General features: G+C 40.9%; 1 protein-coding gene across 20 annotated transcripts in view; it reads right to left on the reverse strand.

Annotated features, from left to right (window-relative positions):
* Positions 1–5792, reverse strand: part of Celf6 (CUGBP Elav-like family member 6) — a 29742-nt gene extending 23950 nt beyond the window's left edge. For 17 of the 20 annotated variants that reach the window (XM_027925620.2, XM_027925561.2, XM_027925611.2 and 14 more), the window contains exons 1-2: positions 5531–5675; positions 1359–1441 (exon numbers count right to left, since the gene is read on the reverse strand). In XM_027925620.2, the coding sequence (XP_027781421.1) occupies positions 1359–1441; positions 5531–5675 (228 nt within the window). Of the gene's footprint in view, positions 1–1358; positions 1442–5530 lie in introns of all 20 variants that reach the window. The other 3 variants (XM_027925428.2, XM_027925437.2, XM_027925418.2) reach the window with 1 other exon arrangement.
* Positions 5793–18328: the final 12536 nt, after the last annotated feature.

An 18328-nucleotide genomic window follows, 5' to 3' on the forward strand; every position in this document is an offset into this window, starting at 1 on the left:
GGACAGTTATGCCTGACTGAAATCTTTTTTTTTTAATTTTTAGATCTTTATTTATTTATTTTTACATGGTACTGAGGATCAAACCCAGTGTCTCATATGTATGAGGCAAGTGCTTTACCACTGAGCCACAACCCCAGCCCATTATTGAAATCTTATTCTGCACTTGCTAAGCCTCAATTTTTTCTCACTATAGTCCAGTGTATGGGGTGTTAGTACTCACTCCTGACAATGAGGAAACTGAAGTTCAAGATTATAAGTAAATGGAAGAGTTGAGATCAAAATCTAGGTCTGTAAAGCTTGAAAACCAATATTCTTAATTATTGTGTTGTGATGCCCCCCTATTAAAGTCCCCATTAGATCCTACTTCTCCATTTCATATCCCCAATTCCTTCAAACTATCACCCCGTGGACCATGTATATCATGGGGTGATAGTTTATGCCTTCACTTTATCCAGGTCTCTTTCTGGTAAGATAATAACCCTCTTAACTTTGAGACCTAGAATGGACATAAGTCCCAGGTTTGGCCTGCCCATGGCATTTGAATAGTACTCTTGTTCTAGCCATACCACTCATGGGACAAGAGAAAACGAGGCTTAGCAGGATGACTTGATCTTGGTAACCCATGCTGGCTCTAAATGGTTACTTCTTATTTCTACCATATGGGCAGTAGATTCCACTTTGCTATTTTAAAACAAATTTTACTTGTTCTTTTTAATTATATATGACAGTAGGATGTATTTTCATATATCATATATACATGGTCCATTTTACTTTTGTCCAGTGATTATTCATTAGCCAAGAACAGACCAGATGTGATTGGTACCTATAAGCCTAGTTTTGCCTGTAGAATCAGATCTCCCCTAACTTTAGCCAAGAGTTTGAAGTGTGGAGCAAGGACAATCAGGGTGAGTCAAGGCATCCCTAAAAACCATTGAAGAAAGAGGACCAGAGGGAAGTACTATCAGGGATCCTAGAACTGGAGAAAATGAGGTAATAGCCTAGCAGATCTTCTCTCCCATGTAACTACATACATGTTCACTCCAATGACAAAGAACACTCAAAGCCATGATTTTGGCCAATGTGAACAATTTCTAGTTTAGCCCACAATATTGATTCCTCTCATAAGAGGTGGGGTGGAATATTTGACCCAAGGATCTTGAGCCCATTTTCTAGCCAGAAGAATGGGTATTTAACACAGAACTTGCAGTTGTTCATGACATAGGTAAGCCCTCTCTTAGAAAGAAGATTCTGCTTCTAGTCTTTTGTCCCAAATCAGTTCCACCTGCTGGTTTGGCATGCATATAGGGCACTGTCCCCAGCTGAGGTGATTTCCAACCCCCAAATCTTGGTGAACTTACCCCAGGCAGGGTCTTCTGCTCGTGCAGTGCACTCTGGGCCTTGAGAGCAGAGTCCCGGGCGCAGTAGGTGAGGAAGGCACAGCCTGAGGAGGAAGAGGCTGGCTCAGGTTGTTTCCTAAAACCCCCAAATACTCTTGTTGGAAACACCCCATTAATTCAACAAACTTAAGGCCATTCTCCTTTTAACAAGAACACTACTTCTGAGTAGACTTTTCTGCCTCCCACTTTCTTTGAAAGGAGGGTCCTTATATGCCTGGGGACTGATATCTCTGACTCCTTCTCATTTGCTCCTGCCCTCCTGCCTAGGGAACATATGTACCCACACGCTGTCACATGCTCATACAATCCCACAGCTCCCCTCCCCACTCCAGCTGTAAGTCTGTTGGGGTTAAACCTCCATAAGCAGCTTTGCCTTCATCTTTAACCCAGACTCCCCCTTCTTTTTTGATACAGGCTCACTGAGTCTCCTAGAATCAGCCTCAGTTTCTTCCCAACTCAGTTTCAGATGAGAGGAGGCAAAAAAGGAAGAGCAGGGTTGAGGCTAAGCCTAGGACCTCCCTCTACTAAACTTGAAGCTGGGGAATGGGTTAATTTGAGGCTTGGAAGATGTTTCTAGTTTAAGGGCTTTATGTAAGTGGGAGCTTTCAGGGACCCTCTAATCCTATCCAAGAGCTTGATCTCTCAACTCTCCCAGGGCTTCAAGATAGGGCCTCTCAAAGGGTTACTGTACACCAAATCTGACTCCTCTAAAAGGGTCAAGAGATATGGGGCAGGGAAAGTCTGGAATGAGGCAGAGGAACAGGCCTACCCTTCTTTCTTTTTTTTTGTTTCAATAGTCTATTAAGAAGCACTGATGCAGAAAGCTTTTCCTTTTAAACATTCATGAGCACTCATTCATTCAGAAAATACTGACAGTGGGGGTGGGGCTGGGGTTGTGGCTCAGCAGTAGAATGCTCACCTAGCATATGCGAGACTCTGGGTTCAATCCTCAGCACCACATAAAAATAAATAAATAAATAAATAAAATAAAGGTATTGTGTTCAACTACAACTAAAAAATAAATAATAAAAAAATTTTAAAAAGAAAATACTGAATACTTACTCATTATGGTAGAGTATTTTGATGGTTTAGGGGAGAGAGAGGCAACACGATAGATACATTCTCTTCTTTCACGTGGATTAGACAACAAATTATGAGGGACAACTGAGCCCAAAGGGTTAGAGAATGTCTCAAAGAAGACACTGAGTCCTCAAGAACAAGAACATTGAGTCCTTGAACCAAGTGCAAGTGATAAGAGGCTGGTGATTATTTCAGGCAGAGGGAAAGCATATATGAAGTATCAGCCAAGCATTTAGAGTGTTGGGGAAATGGACAGGAGGCTAGTATGGTTGGGGGCTGGTGAATGGGGATAGTGGCTAGTGAGATATGCAAGAATCAGGTCATATATAGCTTTACAGGCCTCAATCAGATTTTGAACTTTTTCTGAGAGCAATGGGGAACCACTAAAGGGTCTTAGTGATATGATAAGATCTCTGTGTGTGTGTGTGTATGTGTGTGTGTGTGTGTTTAAAAAAAGCCTTTTGAGTATAGGAAGGATAGGGGCTGAAGGAAGAGAAAGTGGATGTGGGAAGCCATTAGGAGCTTAATGTAGTTTCCCATTTAGTCCTCAGTAGACTGGAAAAGTCAATGGGAACATTTTCTTCTGTGGAGCTCTCTCCTTAAGATGGGTGAGTTATCTGCCATTCAAAGTATCTCCAGAAAACTCCTGGCCAGGCTCTTATCACATCAGTGGGGAAACTGAAACCCAGAGAATGTGTCAGTAGGAGGGCAGCATTTGGAGTTTCCTTTCTTCCTTTTTCCCCCCTCTTCTCTCTCTCTCTCTCTCTCTCTCTCTCTCTCTCTCTCTCGGTATTGGGAACTAAACTAGGACCTCACACATGCCAGGCAAGCACTCTACCACTGAGCTACATCACCAAACCAGCATTTGGAATTTTCTAACTCTCATATTGGGGTTGTTTTCAAGACACTGTGGCTGCCTCCATCGGTACCCAGCCATCAACAGGAAAATGAGTCACTTTAGCTTTCAGACGTCACTGTCACTGTGGAGAAGGTATGGAAAATGTTGACTTGGAGACCCTCCATGATCACCTTGCAAGGCAACACTTGCCTTGGAAAGATGCAGGTTTGTTGGAAATAAATTGACAAACACCCGATTCCTCTTACATCACTACTCCATCTTCTGCCACAAAACCATATCATCTGATGTCAGAATCAGGTGTGGGGAGGGGAAAGCTGTCTGAAAGGTTCGGGGGCTCAGCTGCCACTTAAAGGAGCCTATGGACTACCTGGAATAGAAGGAAGAATAATGGAAGGGTAGCAATCCAGAGAAGTATAGCTTGAGGGACAGATGAATGTGTGTGTGTGGGGGGGGGGGGGGAGACCAGAAAGAATTAAAGCTAAATGGGGCAAGAGAGAATGAGGAAACAGTTCAGAGCCTCTAATAATGTTTGAGAGAGAAGAATGAGAATTAAAGGTATTCTATACACTTCCTTTATTATAAAGATAGCCTACAAAGATTAGCTTTGTACTTACATGCTGAAATCAATGTCCAGAAAAATAAGAAAATAAGTTAATATAAGTAGAAAAACAGACAGACAATTAAGCTACATCATAAGGAGTCTGGATGGTGTGACATTGTCCTTTTATGGACTCTAACATAACCCCAACCCAAAGGGTGGAAGCTGTACCCCCACCCAGATGACAGTCCTGGCCTTCTGTAGGCATTTTCCTGAAGCCCCTATATTAGTGTGCCAAGGAACCCCCAAGGTCTTTCAAGTGAAAAGAGGTGGCAATCTGATTCCAGCTCTCAATCTCTAGGAATTTACTTTTAGTTGTTAACCAAGGCCCATCACTCCTCTCTTAGGAATTTCACTAAGGACAGTTGGTGATCCTTCACCATCAAAACCTTGAAACCACTAACTGTTTCTCCTCAAATTCTCTCTCCTTTCCCTGTCAATGAATGGCACATGACTCTGGCTCTGTTACTCGGGCCCAGCCTGGACAGACTTTTCTGCATGTAAACAAGCCTCCTCCCTCTCTCTACAGGAAAAAAGGGGTGTGGCCATACAGGACCATGGTGCTTCTGTCTTTTTAGCAAGGACAAGGAGAAGATTTCCCCTTCTTCCTCTTCAGCCTCACCCACCTTAAGAGTGCTCTGATCTGGGACTAGCCTGTGAGAGAAGGAAAGCAGTAGGCCATCAAGAGGATTGGGAAGGAGAAAAGAAGAGTAAAGAAAGGGAGATTAGAGGAAGGTAGAAGTGTGGATTCAGCTAAGGGGAAACGTAAGATAAAGGGGACACAGGGTGGTGGCATTCCCAGCTGAGGTCAGGGTTGTGGACTCAAATCAGAAAAGATAGAGTGTTGGGATTCTGACAAAGAGTAGGAGAGATTGGAATTATTGTCAAACATTGAGAGGGGATGGCATTTGGAACTGAGAGCCTCCTGGGAAATAAATTGGATTTTGTGAGTTAGACAAGCCTGGGTCCTGAAGAAGGGAAGAGTTTGGGTTCAAAGGGAAGAAAGGAAGAGTTTGACAATCTAAGAGTCAAATGAAGGCTCTGGGGGTTCGTAGGAGTTGGAGGCCAGAGGAGGGATGCAAGTCTAAGATATGTGAGTGGTTAGGCCTGAGTGATGTGGCACCCAGTGGAGGGGTAAGGAATGCTTGGGCTCAGGTTTCATAAGATCGTGTGTAATTCAAGAGCTAGAAGATGGAATAAGTTTCCAAATTCCAGGATTTGGGATGTCTGATGCAAGCATTGGTGAAGAGGCTCAACTGAAAGGCAGGGACTATTGGGATATGATAGGCAAAGGGTAGGAATTTGGAGGTAAATGTGAAGAACATGTTAGCGGACCAGAGTGATGATCAGTGGAGGATGCCCCAGGGAAAATTCTTGGTTGGGGTTTCTGTGATCTAGGGAGGGGACAGGGCTTAGGTGGGGCAGGTAATGGAGTGGTGTTGTACTGGCTCTAGGTAGGGTTAGGGTTGGGGCTGAGGTTGGGACTGGGGTTGGGCTGGACTGCACTCTAATTGGATTAGGTCTGGGCTGGTCAGGGCTGGACTGGGTTGGGCTGGGCTGGGCTGGGCTGGGCTGAGCTGAGCTGACCCCGCGCACCTTTGTGGAGGCCGGTGAGCCGGTCCTTCAGCACCGTCAGCTCGTAGATGCGGCCGAACTCCTCGAACAGCGGCTTGAGGTCCTGCTCGTCCAAGCCCCGCGGGATCTGCCCCACGAAGAGCTTGATGGCGTCGTGGTCCTTCATGGGCACCGCGGGACCTGGGTTTAGCCCGCTCATGCCGACGCCGCTGTCCGCGGTGCTGAAACCAAGGCGCGGGCCCGGGCCGGCGGCCGGCGCAGACCCTCCGGGCGCCGCGGCCATATCCCCGCCCAGTCCGCCCTCCGGCCGGTCCCACCGGTCCCGCCTGTCCCGCCGTCCCCTCCCTGGACCGGTGGCGAGGGCCAGGGGGGAGGGGGCGGGGCCCGGGTGGTGAGGGAGGGGGGCTGCCCAGGGGGCGGGGTCCGGGTGGAGGGGCGTAGAAGGGGTGGAGCGGGTTGAAAGGGGGCGGGGCCGGGGCGGGGCGGGCCGGAGCCGAGGCGGCGGGACGCTGGGGTCTGGCTTGAGGTCCCAGCGCCGCGCTTTCTGGGCTCCGGCCCGAGCTCCGGGAGCCAAGCCCCGAGCCCCAGCCCCCGTGCTTGGTGACGTCAGGCAGCTGGCCGCTGAGTCTACGCAAATGATTTGCATAATGAGGAAGCAGTGGCCAATCAGAGTGGGAGTTGACCGGGCTCTGCCAGGGGCGGGAGGGGCGGCCGGGCTCACGCGCTGCTGCTCGCTATGGCAACAAGACCCTCTGATGCCCTGTATGTGTCGAGTAAGTGCGGGCGTGGCCGTGGATGGCGCGTGTGCGCCTAGGACCGCATGAGGGGGAAGTAGCTTCGTCATGCGTGGTGGTATCTGCGAGAGTCGGAGCTAATCCCCTCCTCACACACAGGCAAATGCAGGCACACACACCTCCAAAAGCTGGAGCCTTTTCTGCGGAGGTAGATGGGGATTCCTCTTCTCTTTGCCCACTACCTAAGCCAGTCCCACTGAGCCGATCCCGTCCCTCCCCATTACACATCTCTCTGATGTCTTCAACTATTTCCTTACTGCTGAGCTTCAAACGCACCCGTTTCCCCTGAATCCTAAAAAGAAAAGGTAGACTTTTTAAAGAAGAAAGAAAGAAAAAGAAACCCCAAAACATTCTTTGAACAGTGATTTCCTTCTCGAAAGAGAGAGAAAACTTATATTACCCTTATTTTTTAAGCACCCGTTACTAACGCACCGGGTGCCTGGTTCATTCCAATTTTGTGAGCTCGGGAGTGTTATCCCCCTTTTCCGGAAAAGGATGCTGAGGTTTTAAGTGTCAAGGAGGTTAGTGCTAGACCCGCCCCTAACATTTGCTGGGCCTAAAGCAAAGAAGATATGAAAATAGACGTCTCGCGTGTTTAAATATTTAAAAGCTATAAATCAAATTGCAATTTGTTACTATTGTATTTATGGATTTTATGTTTACCTTTTATTTTAACAAATACACGTTCATAAAAACAAAAATGATATGTAAAGCTGTGTTTATTTTATTACAACAGAAAGTTGGGAAAATACCAGAACCAATGGATCTTTATTACTCTTGCACATGATTAGGTATTTTCTTGATGGGCCAGTGATTTGGACAAAGTAGCAGTAGTTTATAAATTATATATTTATTCCACAAAAGTCTTGTCTCTTTCAGTAGAAGTGCTAATTGTATTGTTTTTTTTAAGTATTTATTTTTTAGTTGGACACAATCTTTAGTTTATTTTTATGTGGTGCTGAGGATCGAACCCAGTGCTTTGCGCGTGCCAGGCGAGCGTGCTACCACTTGAGCCACATCCCCAGCCCTAATTTTATTGTTTTAATAGAGATTTAGCACAACATGTGATCATTGCTTCAAGAAATGCCCAAGAGCATCAGTAACAATCGGAATCATCAAAAAATTTCGTAAACCAACATTCAAATTCAGAAATCATAATTTTTAAAAAATATTTTTCTCCCTTAATAGAAAATTTCTCCTTATAATTAGTTGATTATAAAATGGGTAACCAGAACATTTTACTTTCATGTATTTTTAAAATTTCCCTGAGATTTTTCTCTTTGACCTATGGGGTTTTTTTGTTTTGTTTTGTTTTGTTTACAAATGTGTTGTATAGTTTCCAGATGTTTAGAGATTTTCCTGTTCTATTTCTGTTATTGATTTCTAGTTTGAGTCTACTGCTCTTTTCTTTTACACCATTCAGTTCTTTTACATTTGTTGAGGTCTCTTTTGTTGCCTACAGAATATGATCTATTTTGGAAAATGTTTTGTTGATTAGTTTATTGAAAAGAATGTGTGGGGCTGAGGATGTGGCTCAAGCGGTGGCGAGCTCGCCTGGCATGTGTGTGGCCCAGGTTCGATCCTCAGCACCACATACAATCAAAGATGTTGGGTCTGCCGAAAACTAAAACTAAATATTAAAAAATTCTCTCTCTCTCTCTCTCAAAAAAAAAAAAAGAATGTGGTGTGGACTCTGCTTTTGCTGGATTGAGTGTTTGGGGTATTTCTTGGTCTGGTTTGGGGGATTTTTTTTTATTTTTATTTTTTTGGTACTGGGGATTGAACCCAGGGTCCTTAACCAATGAGCCACATTCCCAGGCCTTTTTTATATCTTATTTAGAGATTTAGAGACATGGTCTCGCTTATTTGCTTTTGACCTCACTAAGTTGCTGAGGCTGGCTTTGAACTTGTGATCCTCCTGCCTCAACCTCCTGAGTCACTGGGATTACAGGTGTGCACCACTGTGCCCAGCTGTTTATTTTTTGAGATGGGGTTTAGGTTTCCCAGGCTGATCTCATGCAACCCTCCTACCTCAAACTTTCCAAGGGTTGTGACTACAGGCACATGGTAAAGTGTCTCTATGTACCATCTACAGTCTGTTAATTAATGGTGTACAGTTCTATGTGTTGCTGGTTTATGTCTATTTGTTTTATCAATTATTGAGAGAAAGTTGTTTACATCTCCAACTATAATTGTAGATTTGTCTATTTCCCCATTTGGTTTTATTAAGTTTTGCATCATATATTTTGTGACTCCATTTTGGGGGTGTATAAATGTAAAATTGTGTCTTATTAGTTGATGGACCCTTTTACCATTATGTGCCATCATTTTCTGTTGGTAAACTTATTGCTCCAAGAGCTACTTTATCAGATACTAAAACATAGGCGCTTATGCTTTCTTTTAATTAATGTTTGAAAAGTATATCTTTTTCTGATCTTTTGCTTTGTACCAAACTATGTAACTGTGTGTGTGTGTGTGTGTGTGTGTGTGTGTGTGTATAAATAATTTTTTTCAGTGCTGAGGATTAAACCTATGGTCTCATGCATGATACTCTGCCATTGAGCTATATGCTCAGTCTCACAGTTATAATTAAAGTAACTTATAAATATCATATAGCTGGGTCTTTTATTCAACCCACTATAACAATCTTTGTTTTAGTTGATATATTTAGGCCACTTACACTTAATTATCAATATTTTAGGGCTGTGTCTGACATTTAATTTTTTGTTTTCTTTTTGTTCTCTTTTCTGATTCCTCTCTCCTGCCTTCCTGGAGTAACTTGTTCATTATTCGAAGTATATTGTATATACACGGCTTATTGTAGTCTACTTCCATTAATATTTTATCAGTTTGAGTAAAGTGTAGAAACCTTACATACATGTAAGTCCCTTTCATCTCCCCCATTTATGTTTTAAATATTTCCTCTACACACTTTTAGAACCACATCAGGCAATGTTATTGAAACACCATTTGTAAAACCTCAGGGAAGAATTAGTCTGTTATATTTCCTCATGTTTTTCCTCTTTTCGTTGTTCTTTCCTCCTTTCCAGTAGTCCAAAATTCCTTCATTCTTTCATATTCTTTGCATTTTAAGAATTTCTTTTAGTTATCCTTTTAGAGTTGTTCTGTTGGTGATAGATTCTGTTGGTGATAGATAGTTTTCCTTTGTCTGAGAATGTCTTGATTTCCCTTCATTCCTGAAGGATACTTTTGCTGAACATTGAATTTTAACAGTTCTTTTTTTATAGCTTTATTTTATTCATTTATTTTTAATGTGATGCTGAGGATTGAACCCAGGGCCTCATGCATGCTAGGCAAGTGCTCTACTGCTGAGCCACAACACCAGCCCCTTAAAATGTGCCACTTCCTTCTGACTTTCCTAGTATGATAAGAAATCTGCTGTCATTCAAATTGCTTTCCTCTTATAGTCAGATGACATCTCTTTCTCAATTCTATCTTTGTCTTTAGCTTTAAGAAGTTTGATTACTATGTGTCCTACTATGTGTCCTGTTGTGCATATTTTTGGTTCTATCCTGTTTGGTTTCACTATGCTTCTTTAATCTGTAGAGTTATGTCTTTTGCTAAATATTGACAGTTTCAGCCATTATTTTTTCAAGTACTTGCTTTTTTTTTTTTTTTTCTGAGAGTTAATATTTATTTTTAGTTATCGGCGGACACGACATCTTTGTTGGTATGTGGTGCTGAGGATCGAACCGGGGCCGCACGCATGCCAGACGAGCGCGCTACCGCTTGAGCCACATCCCCAGCCCTTTTTCAAGTACTTGTATGGGCCTATGCTTTTTCCCCTTTCTCTCTAAGACTATGCAAACAGTAATGTTAGATCTTTTGTGTTAATATTGCAGGTCCCTGAGACTATTAATTTCTTGGGGGAGGGGGTACCAGGTATTGAATCCAGGGGCACTTAACCACTGAGGCACATTCCCAGCCCTTTCTTACATTTTTATTTAGAGTCGGGGTCTCCCAGATTTGCTTAGGAACCTCATTAAGTTGCTAAGGCTGGCTTTGAACTCCTGATCCTCCTGCCTCAGCCTCCTGAGCTGCTGGGATTATAGGCTTGTGCCACCACGCCCATCCTTTGTTCATTTTTTAAGTCTATTTTCTCTCTGTTATTTGGATTGAATAAATTCTATTGTTCTATCTTCAAAATCACAGATTGTTTGTTTTCTTTGGCATCTAATGCTGAGCTCATCCATTGAGTTTTCCATTTTGTTGTATTTTTTCAGTTCTAAAATTTCCATTTGGGGCTGAGGTTTGTAGACTCAATGGTAGAGCACTTGCCTAGCATACGGGACACCCTGGGTTTCATGCCTAGCACCACGATAATAATTCCATTTTGTCTTAATTTATATTTTTTAATTTATTTTCTGAAACCATATTTTTTCATTTGATTCAAGTATTTGTAATTGCTGATTGATGCAGTTTATGACGGCTGCTTTTAAAACCTTGACAGATAATTCCAACATCTGTGTCATCCTAGTGTTGGTGACTATTGATTGTCTTTTCTCATCAATTTGAGATTTTTCCTTGGTTTTTGTTTAACGAGTGATTTGATTCCTGAACATTTGGGGTATAGTAGTATGAGGCTCTGGATCTTACTTAAATCTTTTGTTCAGTAAGCCTCTTGTAACCCTACAATAGTGGGAAAATAGACACCTTATCCTTAATATTGCCAGGTAGGGGTTAAGTTAGTTTCCTACTAGGTTTCTGTTGAAACCATCACGAATGGGAGGGAAGGTGTTTTCATTATTACTGATTATGAGTAGTAGAGCCCTTACCTTGCATGTTCAGGGCCCTGGGCTGATCCCTAGTACTGCAATTTTTAAAAATTTCTTTCATACATAACAATAGTGGAATGCATTACATTCATAATTATCCATTCACAGCACAATTTTTCATAACTCAGTACATAAAGTATGTTCATGCCAAATTATACCATTATACATGAACTCTTTTATGGATTTTTTTTGCATTGCAATTCTTTTTTTAAATATGTATCTTTTAGCTTTAGGTGGACACAATATCTTTTGTTTTTATGGGATGCTGAGAATCGAACCCAGTGCCTCACGCATGCTAGGCAAGTGCGCTACCACTTGAGCCACATCCCCAGTCCTGCATTGCAATTCTTAACACACCTCTTTACCACAATTTATCATATCTCTGTTTGTATATAAGGTATGTTGACACCAAATTCACATCTTCATACATGTATTTTTATATAATGATGAGCTCTCTTTCAACCATCCTTGCTGTTCCCCTTCTCCCTCCCAATTTTTTTTCTCTACTTTTTTCTTTTCTGAAACCATAGAAAAATAAGACCTCAGTGGAATCCACATCTCTATTCAGAGTTCTTTTCCCTACATAGTGAAATAGTCATAATAGTCGTGTATATTCTATAAGGTCTACCTTAGGAATTTTTGTATATAGTACATACTATGCTATTAATGATTCCATGAATATCTACAGCGCATCAGTTCCAAACTTTAAGTTATAAAACTCAAGAACATATGATTTCACTCCAGTATAATCTTGAATACAAGAGGTAAAAGTGGAAACCTCACTTTGTTCTAGTATTAAGTAAAACATTCAGCCTTTTACTGTTAAATATGAAATGAACTGTAGAGGTTTTTGGTTTTTTGTTGTTTTGTTTTTGTAGATACCTTATACTGGTTCCTTTCTGCTTCTACAATGCTGAGTTTTATCATGAATAATTTTTTTAGTTTATCAAATCGTTTTTCTGTGTCTTGTGAAATGAGAGTGCAGTTTTTTATCCTTAATATATTTCTTTGATTTTAATTATGTTTATATTTTATCTGTGTATGTCCACTTGCAACAGCACCATATATTAAATAGAATCTACTCAATTTCTTTGTTAAAGCTCAGTATATTTCTGGACTCTCTGTTCTGTTCCATTCATCTATCCCTCTGTACTTTCACCTAACACTAAACTATCTTGATTACTGTAACTTTATAGTAAAACTCAAAGTTGAATGTTGTCAGTCCTCCAATTTTGTTCTTCTTTGATACCATGTTGGATAGTCTGGGTCTTTTGCCTTTCTATAAAAACTTTTAGAATCCCCTTGTCAATACCCATAAAATAGCTTTCTGGGATTGCACTGAATCTATGACCATATTAGAAAATAATTGATAGCTTATCAAGGTTAACTCTTCCTATCCACAAACATGGAATGTCTCTCCATTTATTTAGATCTTATTTAATTTCTTCATCCTAGGTTGGGCTCTTCTTTCCTTCCTAAATATTTCTCTCTTCTCTTTTCTTGCTCACATGTTTTCTGAAGAGAAGTACAATGTAATTCTTGTCCTTGATCCTCTATAGGTAATGTCATATTTCCTTTGACTTTGTTTCAAGATTTTGTCTTTGATTATCTGCAGTTTCATATACATCTGAAGATAAATGAGACCAGTAAGAAAAATGTATTGGCTGTTTGTCAACTCTATTTCACATTGCAAATGTTTCCCTACTTGAGAATTGACTTTGATATTCTTGGCCCTTTGTTATTCCACTTACTTTAAAGTCAGCTTCAAGTTCCAAAATTAAACAATAAAATTGGATTTTAATTGGAATCACATTGAATCTACAGATTAATTTAAAATCCTGATAATATTGAGTCATCAAGAACATACTACATCTGGGTCTTCTTATATCTTTCCAAAAGTTTAATAACTTTCTCCATAAAGTTCTTATACATCTTTTATTAGGTTTATTCCTGGGATCATATAATTGTTTACTTTTTTTTTAACCAGGGATTGAGCCCAGTGGTGCTTTTTAATATTTTATTTAGAACCAGGGTCTTGCTAAGTTGCTTAGGGCCTTGCTTTTTTTTTTTGAGGCTGGCTTTGAACTCACAATCCTCCTGCCTCAGCTCCCAAACTGCTGGGATTACAGGCATGTGCCACCACACCTGGCTTAGTTTTCTACTTCTGTTACAGGAGGCATGCTGTTGTTTATCTAGACTGCTATAACTCAAACATTTGAATATATATGTGGAAATATATAATATGAGGCAATGTTATTTTTTTTTTGCCTAAGCCTGCTTATTTCCTTGCAACTAATACATGTAGAGTATTAGGAAGTTATTATGGAGAGCTCTAGAGACATCTTTTTTTATTTCCCCTAGTAAGTGTTACTTATTCAGTGGTCTAACAGACATGGTTTGAGCAACAAAGGCAGGCTTTGGTGGCGTGTCAGTTTTAAGGACAATGACCTTTTTAGTCCCATTCTGGGAAGGATGCCATTACTGATGTAGCTGCTGTGAATGGAGAAAGAAGACTACAGATGAATTTATGGGTGTCCCCTGATATAGTGAACTTTCACCCCCATAGGGTGGGCATGTATCCTCCATAGATCATAGTAAGGAGACATATCATCTTGAAGGAGTGATTTGGACAATGCAGACATTTTGAAAAATTAAAAACGTAAAATAAGTCTGGAAGGTTTGAAGCAGATATGTCTGTCAGGATCCAGAGGAAGTTGATAAGCCTAAACAAAGACAGTGGCAATGTCTGGAAATGGAAAGAGTAAATGAATTTAAGAGTTATGGATATAGAGTGAGCACATCTTGGTGACAGTTGTGATAGAAAGAAATTAAAGACAATTCTTTGATTTCAGCTGTAATAGCTACTGGAATAGTGATGGAGGGTTGGGTAGGAAGCTATGAAAGAGAAATTCTGCCTAGGACATGAACTTAAAGTATGTGTTGGACATTAAGGTGAAATGAAGTCAATATTGGCTACCAGCAGTTCAGATGATTGATGGATGGATGGGGGATATACGTAGGTAGATAGGTAGACACAGATGACAGAGAGGGCTGAAGATTTGTCCAAGTATAAATGAGATTGCATAGAAGATAAAAGACAAATCCTTAAAGGCTTGAATAGTTGTGGGATGAGGGTTTGCTGAAGGAGACAGCAATAGAGTTTGGGAAAGAATGATGAAAGCTGAGAACACTTAGTGAAGAACGGTTTTACAGAAGTCTGGCAAGGAAGAATTTCAAAGGAGAGATCAAAATCTGAAAAGTCCAAGGAAAGGACATATAATGTGTTATTAAAGAGATCCCCCTTGCTTTAGTAAAATATAGGTTATTGCTGGCCTAGGTGAGAGAGGCCCTGATGAGAATTAAAGTCAACTGCAGGGTCCTGAGGCCTGAATGGGAAGTGGGGAAATGGAGACAAACCTTTTTTAAAATTTTTTTTCTAGTTGTAAATGGACACAATACCTTTGTTTATTTATTTTTATGTGGTGCTGACTGACGCTTGAACCCAAAGCCTCATACTTGCAAGGCAAGCACTCTACTACGGAGCCACAACCCCAGCCCCCAGTAGACAAACTTGAAAAAAAATATATTTTTAGTTGTAGAAGGACACAATATCTTTATTTTATTTATTTTTATGTGGTGCTGAGGATCAAACCCAGTGCCTCACACATGCAAGGCAAACATTCCTCAACTGAGATACAACCTCAGCCCCTGGAGATGAACTTTTGATTATTTCAGGCAACTTAAGTGAGAAAAACAGTTAAGGTTTTAATTTTATTCATTTAAAAGATGGGGGAGAAAATGGACTTGAGCCTTGATACAGCATAGTACCCTGGCTTTACGGGTACATCTGTATATGGTGTTGGCGTATGAAAACATCTGGTGTGAAGTGGGGCAGCAACCCATGGATGCCAGCTCTAGAAGGTAATTAGCTAGTTGAGCCTGGAGCTGTATTCTCAGAGTACAAATCCTGTCTCAGGGTAGTTGTGTAACCATAAACTAGTCACTCAACCTTCCTACATCTATTCCCTTATCTGTCAGATGAGGATAATATTGATACCCACCTCATCAGTTGGAATGAGATAAGTTAACATCCACTGTTGTATTTTTCAGTACTGGGGATGACTTGTGCTCTACCATTGAGCTGCACACCCAGCCCCCAAACCACTATTTGAAGTGCTTGTAACAGTGCCTGACATACATGCAAACTCCTAAAAGTGACAAAGCACTTTCGTTCCCCTAGCTGGATCTCCACATACATTGCCATTTAGAATTCTGACTTACATGAGACTACATAAACATCAAGGTTTCTCTGAATTTCTACATTCAAAGATCCTGTTTCATAATAGATTATTATCCAGACACCTGGCCACATGCTCTGTCTTATATACTCCAGAGGAGCAAGCAGTAGAACAGAGAACCCCTTCCCACCCACACCTGGCTGGCAGCAGCCCTGACTCCTCTCAAACACCCTTTTTTAAAAATATTTACTTTTAGTTGTCAGTGGACTTGCAAGCGCTCCCATCACTGAACTATAACCCCAGACCTCACACATCCTTTTTTGAGTGACTTTCATAACCTCCCTTTCTCATTTGCTATAAAGTGATTCATAAAGAATTTACTAACAGTGAAGAAAAATCACACCTAAGTATCAGATACTCCAGAGAAAATGAGATTTAATTCTGGAAAGGAGTTATTTTGGGGGAAGGAAATAGGACTGAGAAGGGGGACATATGTAGGCTTCAACTTTTTACAAATACAATTCAGAAACAAATAAGATTACTGAGATATGCTAGAGTTCAGTGGTTATACTGTATATTATTTGATCCTCTACACTTTTCTGTTTGAACCTTTTAAAATAATTTAAAAATAAGACTATTTATGGGCTTAAGGAAGATATAACATGGATGTGATTAGAGCTCAGTGATTACTGTAAAGAAAAGGCAAGTTCATTTACATTTTTTATTTTAAAAAAATCAGATTGAAAAATTAGAAACACACCCTGGACTGCTTCAAAAAAGGATTTCTAGAAACAACTAAGACAATTATGAAGAGGTATGTTTATGTATGTCTTATATGTATGTACATATAAGTATACACATATACAAATATATAGCATGTGTATATACAGAGTGAATAGTAATGAAGAAATTCAACAAGTACACATTTCATTAAAATTTGTTAATATGTATTTATTTACATGTTGTACTTATGTTATACTATATAATAGTATAGGAAAGGATACTAATTTTCAACCTTTCAGAGTTTATTTATTGATAAAGGAAAAATACAGATTTATTTTAATAAACAAAGCACCCAATTCTTGCTTATTTTCTTTTTTTCCAAATATCTTTACTTCATTTATTTATATTTATGTGGTGCTGGGGATGGAACCCAGTGCCTCGCATGTGCTAGGCAAGTGCTCTACCGCTGAGCCAAAACCCCAGCCCATCTTGCTTATTTTCTTAGTGCCCTGTATTGATTAAGCTTATCAAAGCTATTAACAAAACTCTGGACATTAAAAATGCTAGGAGCATTGCCATAAGCATATGCCTCTACATTAATAAAACATAAATTCAGTCTAAATCCTTCATTTCACCCTTTCCCAGCATCATTTCAGCTTTCCTCCTATCCCTGCAGTCCTAGAAGTCTGGGGGCAATGACAGATCATAACTAATGCTAGGTGATACCCGTGCTCCCTAAATCCTGAGAGCCTATCCCTAAAGGAATCCACTGACTTACTCCTGAAGACATCAGTAACACCACTCTGGATCAGAGTCCTGGAAGGGAGAATATGTGGCACAAAGCCTCAACTCCTACCAAGGAGGGAGGGGTACAAATGGTCTCCATCTGCTCCCTTACTTTGTTCCTCGGGGCCCACTTTGCCTCCTTAATAGAGTCAGGAGAGCAGGGGCTGGGTGAGGACTGTTCCCAGGATGACTGCAGCCAGGGAACCAGCTGGGCACTTTCCTGCCCCCAGGTGGTGCACAGAGAACACTAGCAAGCCCAAGTATTCTAGGCCTGTGCAGATGGGACATTAAGTGCACAACCCAAGTGAGGAGAGGTGAGATGGAGAAACAGTGATTTGTGTGTTGAAGAGACTGGATGCTCTCTGTGGATCACTGATTCTGACCTGCGGAGAGTTCAAGATATAATGATGATCTCTTCAGGTTAATGGACCAGAGAGACAATGGTGGAGGTGGGGGTACAGCATGCTCCTCCCCCCACTGATAGTCTTGACCAATATTTTTTTTAATGGTAAACATAACAATAAAGAAAATGTTTACAATCAGACTAAGAAAGCCCAGAACCTTTGTGCTGTAACTTGAGTATTTTTATGATTTTTTTCATTGACTTAAAACTGACAACACAGTATCTGCTCATTTTATTGAACATTATTCCAAAAAATAGGAGCACTATAGTTATTATAATCAGGAGAGAAGCAGGGGGATTTGAAGAGTAGCAGCGTTTCTACAGGGTCCTTCCCTGGGGCCACCCCACAGTTTTTTGAATATTAGTGGTAAAGAGGCTCCTTAGGTGTGGAGCCTTAGCCTATGGCTCTCTAGACTAGAATCCTAGACTTGGTTAGGCTGAACTGTGAAAATTCCAAGAGAATTATGTTAATAGAAATTGGTCACCCTGTCCCTACAGAAAAAGCACAAGAGTCAGAGCTGGCTTACCTCCAACCAGATCCCCCCAAAGAACATGATTGAGGAACTAAAGGTTGGTGCTCAGATCCCTTCTCACTCCTGCCTTCCCTGAGCTTCTGTATCTACCACACTGGAAGCTTTTGGAGAGAAATGCCTGGAACTTCTCTATTGTCTTCCCAGCCTGGGAGGCAAAAGAACTGAATAGGTCCAAAGAAATCTCAAGGATTTCTGCCCACCACTGCCCCAGCTTTCAGATTATATTGTCACTGTATATGAAACCACCAGTGGGCAGTCTGATCCACAGTGAGAAATCTAGAGAAAAAACAGGTCACATGTGCAAAATCCTTCTTCCAGAGCCATGTGCCCATATTCTTGCCCCTTAGGGACAACTGTACTATCCATTTCCTGGGAAGATGCTATGGGCGAAATAAAAACAGGGTGGAAAGAAGGAGTTGGAATCTACATCATTTTGGAGTTAACAAGGGCCTTTGAGGAACAAATCCTTCAAATTCAATAACTTTTCAAAGTGTTTGGACCACAGTATGGGTTCAATAATATTAAATAGTGGTTAAATGAAATTGA

Source organism: Marmota flaviventris, chromosome 2 (assembly GCF_047511675.1).
Source record: "Marmota flaviventris isolate mMarFla1 chromosome 2, mMarFla1.hap1, whole genome shotgun sequence".
NCBI lineage: Eukaryota > Metazoa > Chordata > Mammalia > Rodentia > Sciuridae > Marmota > Marmota flaviventris.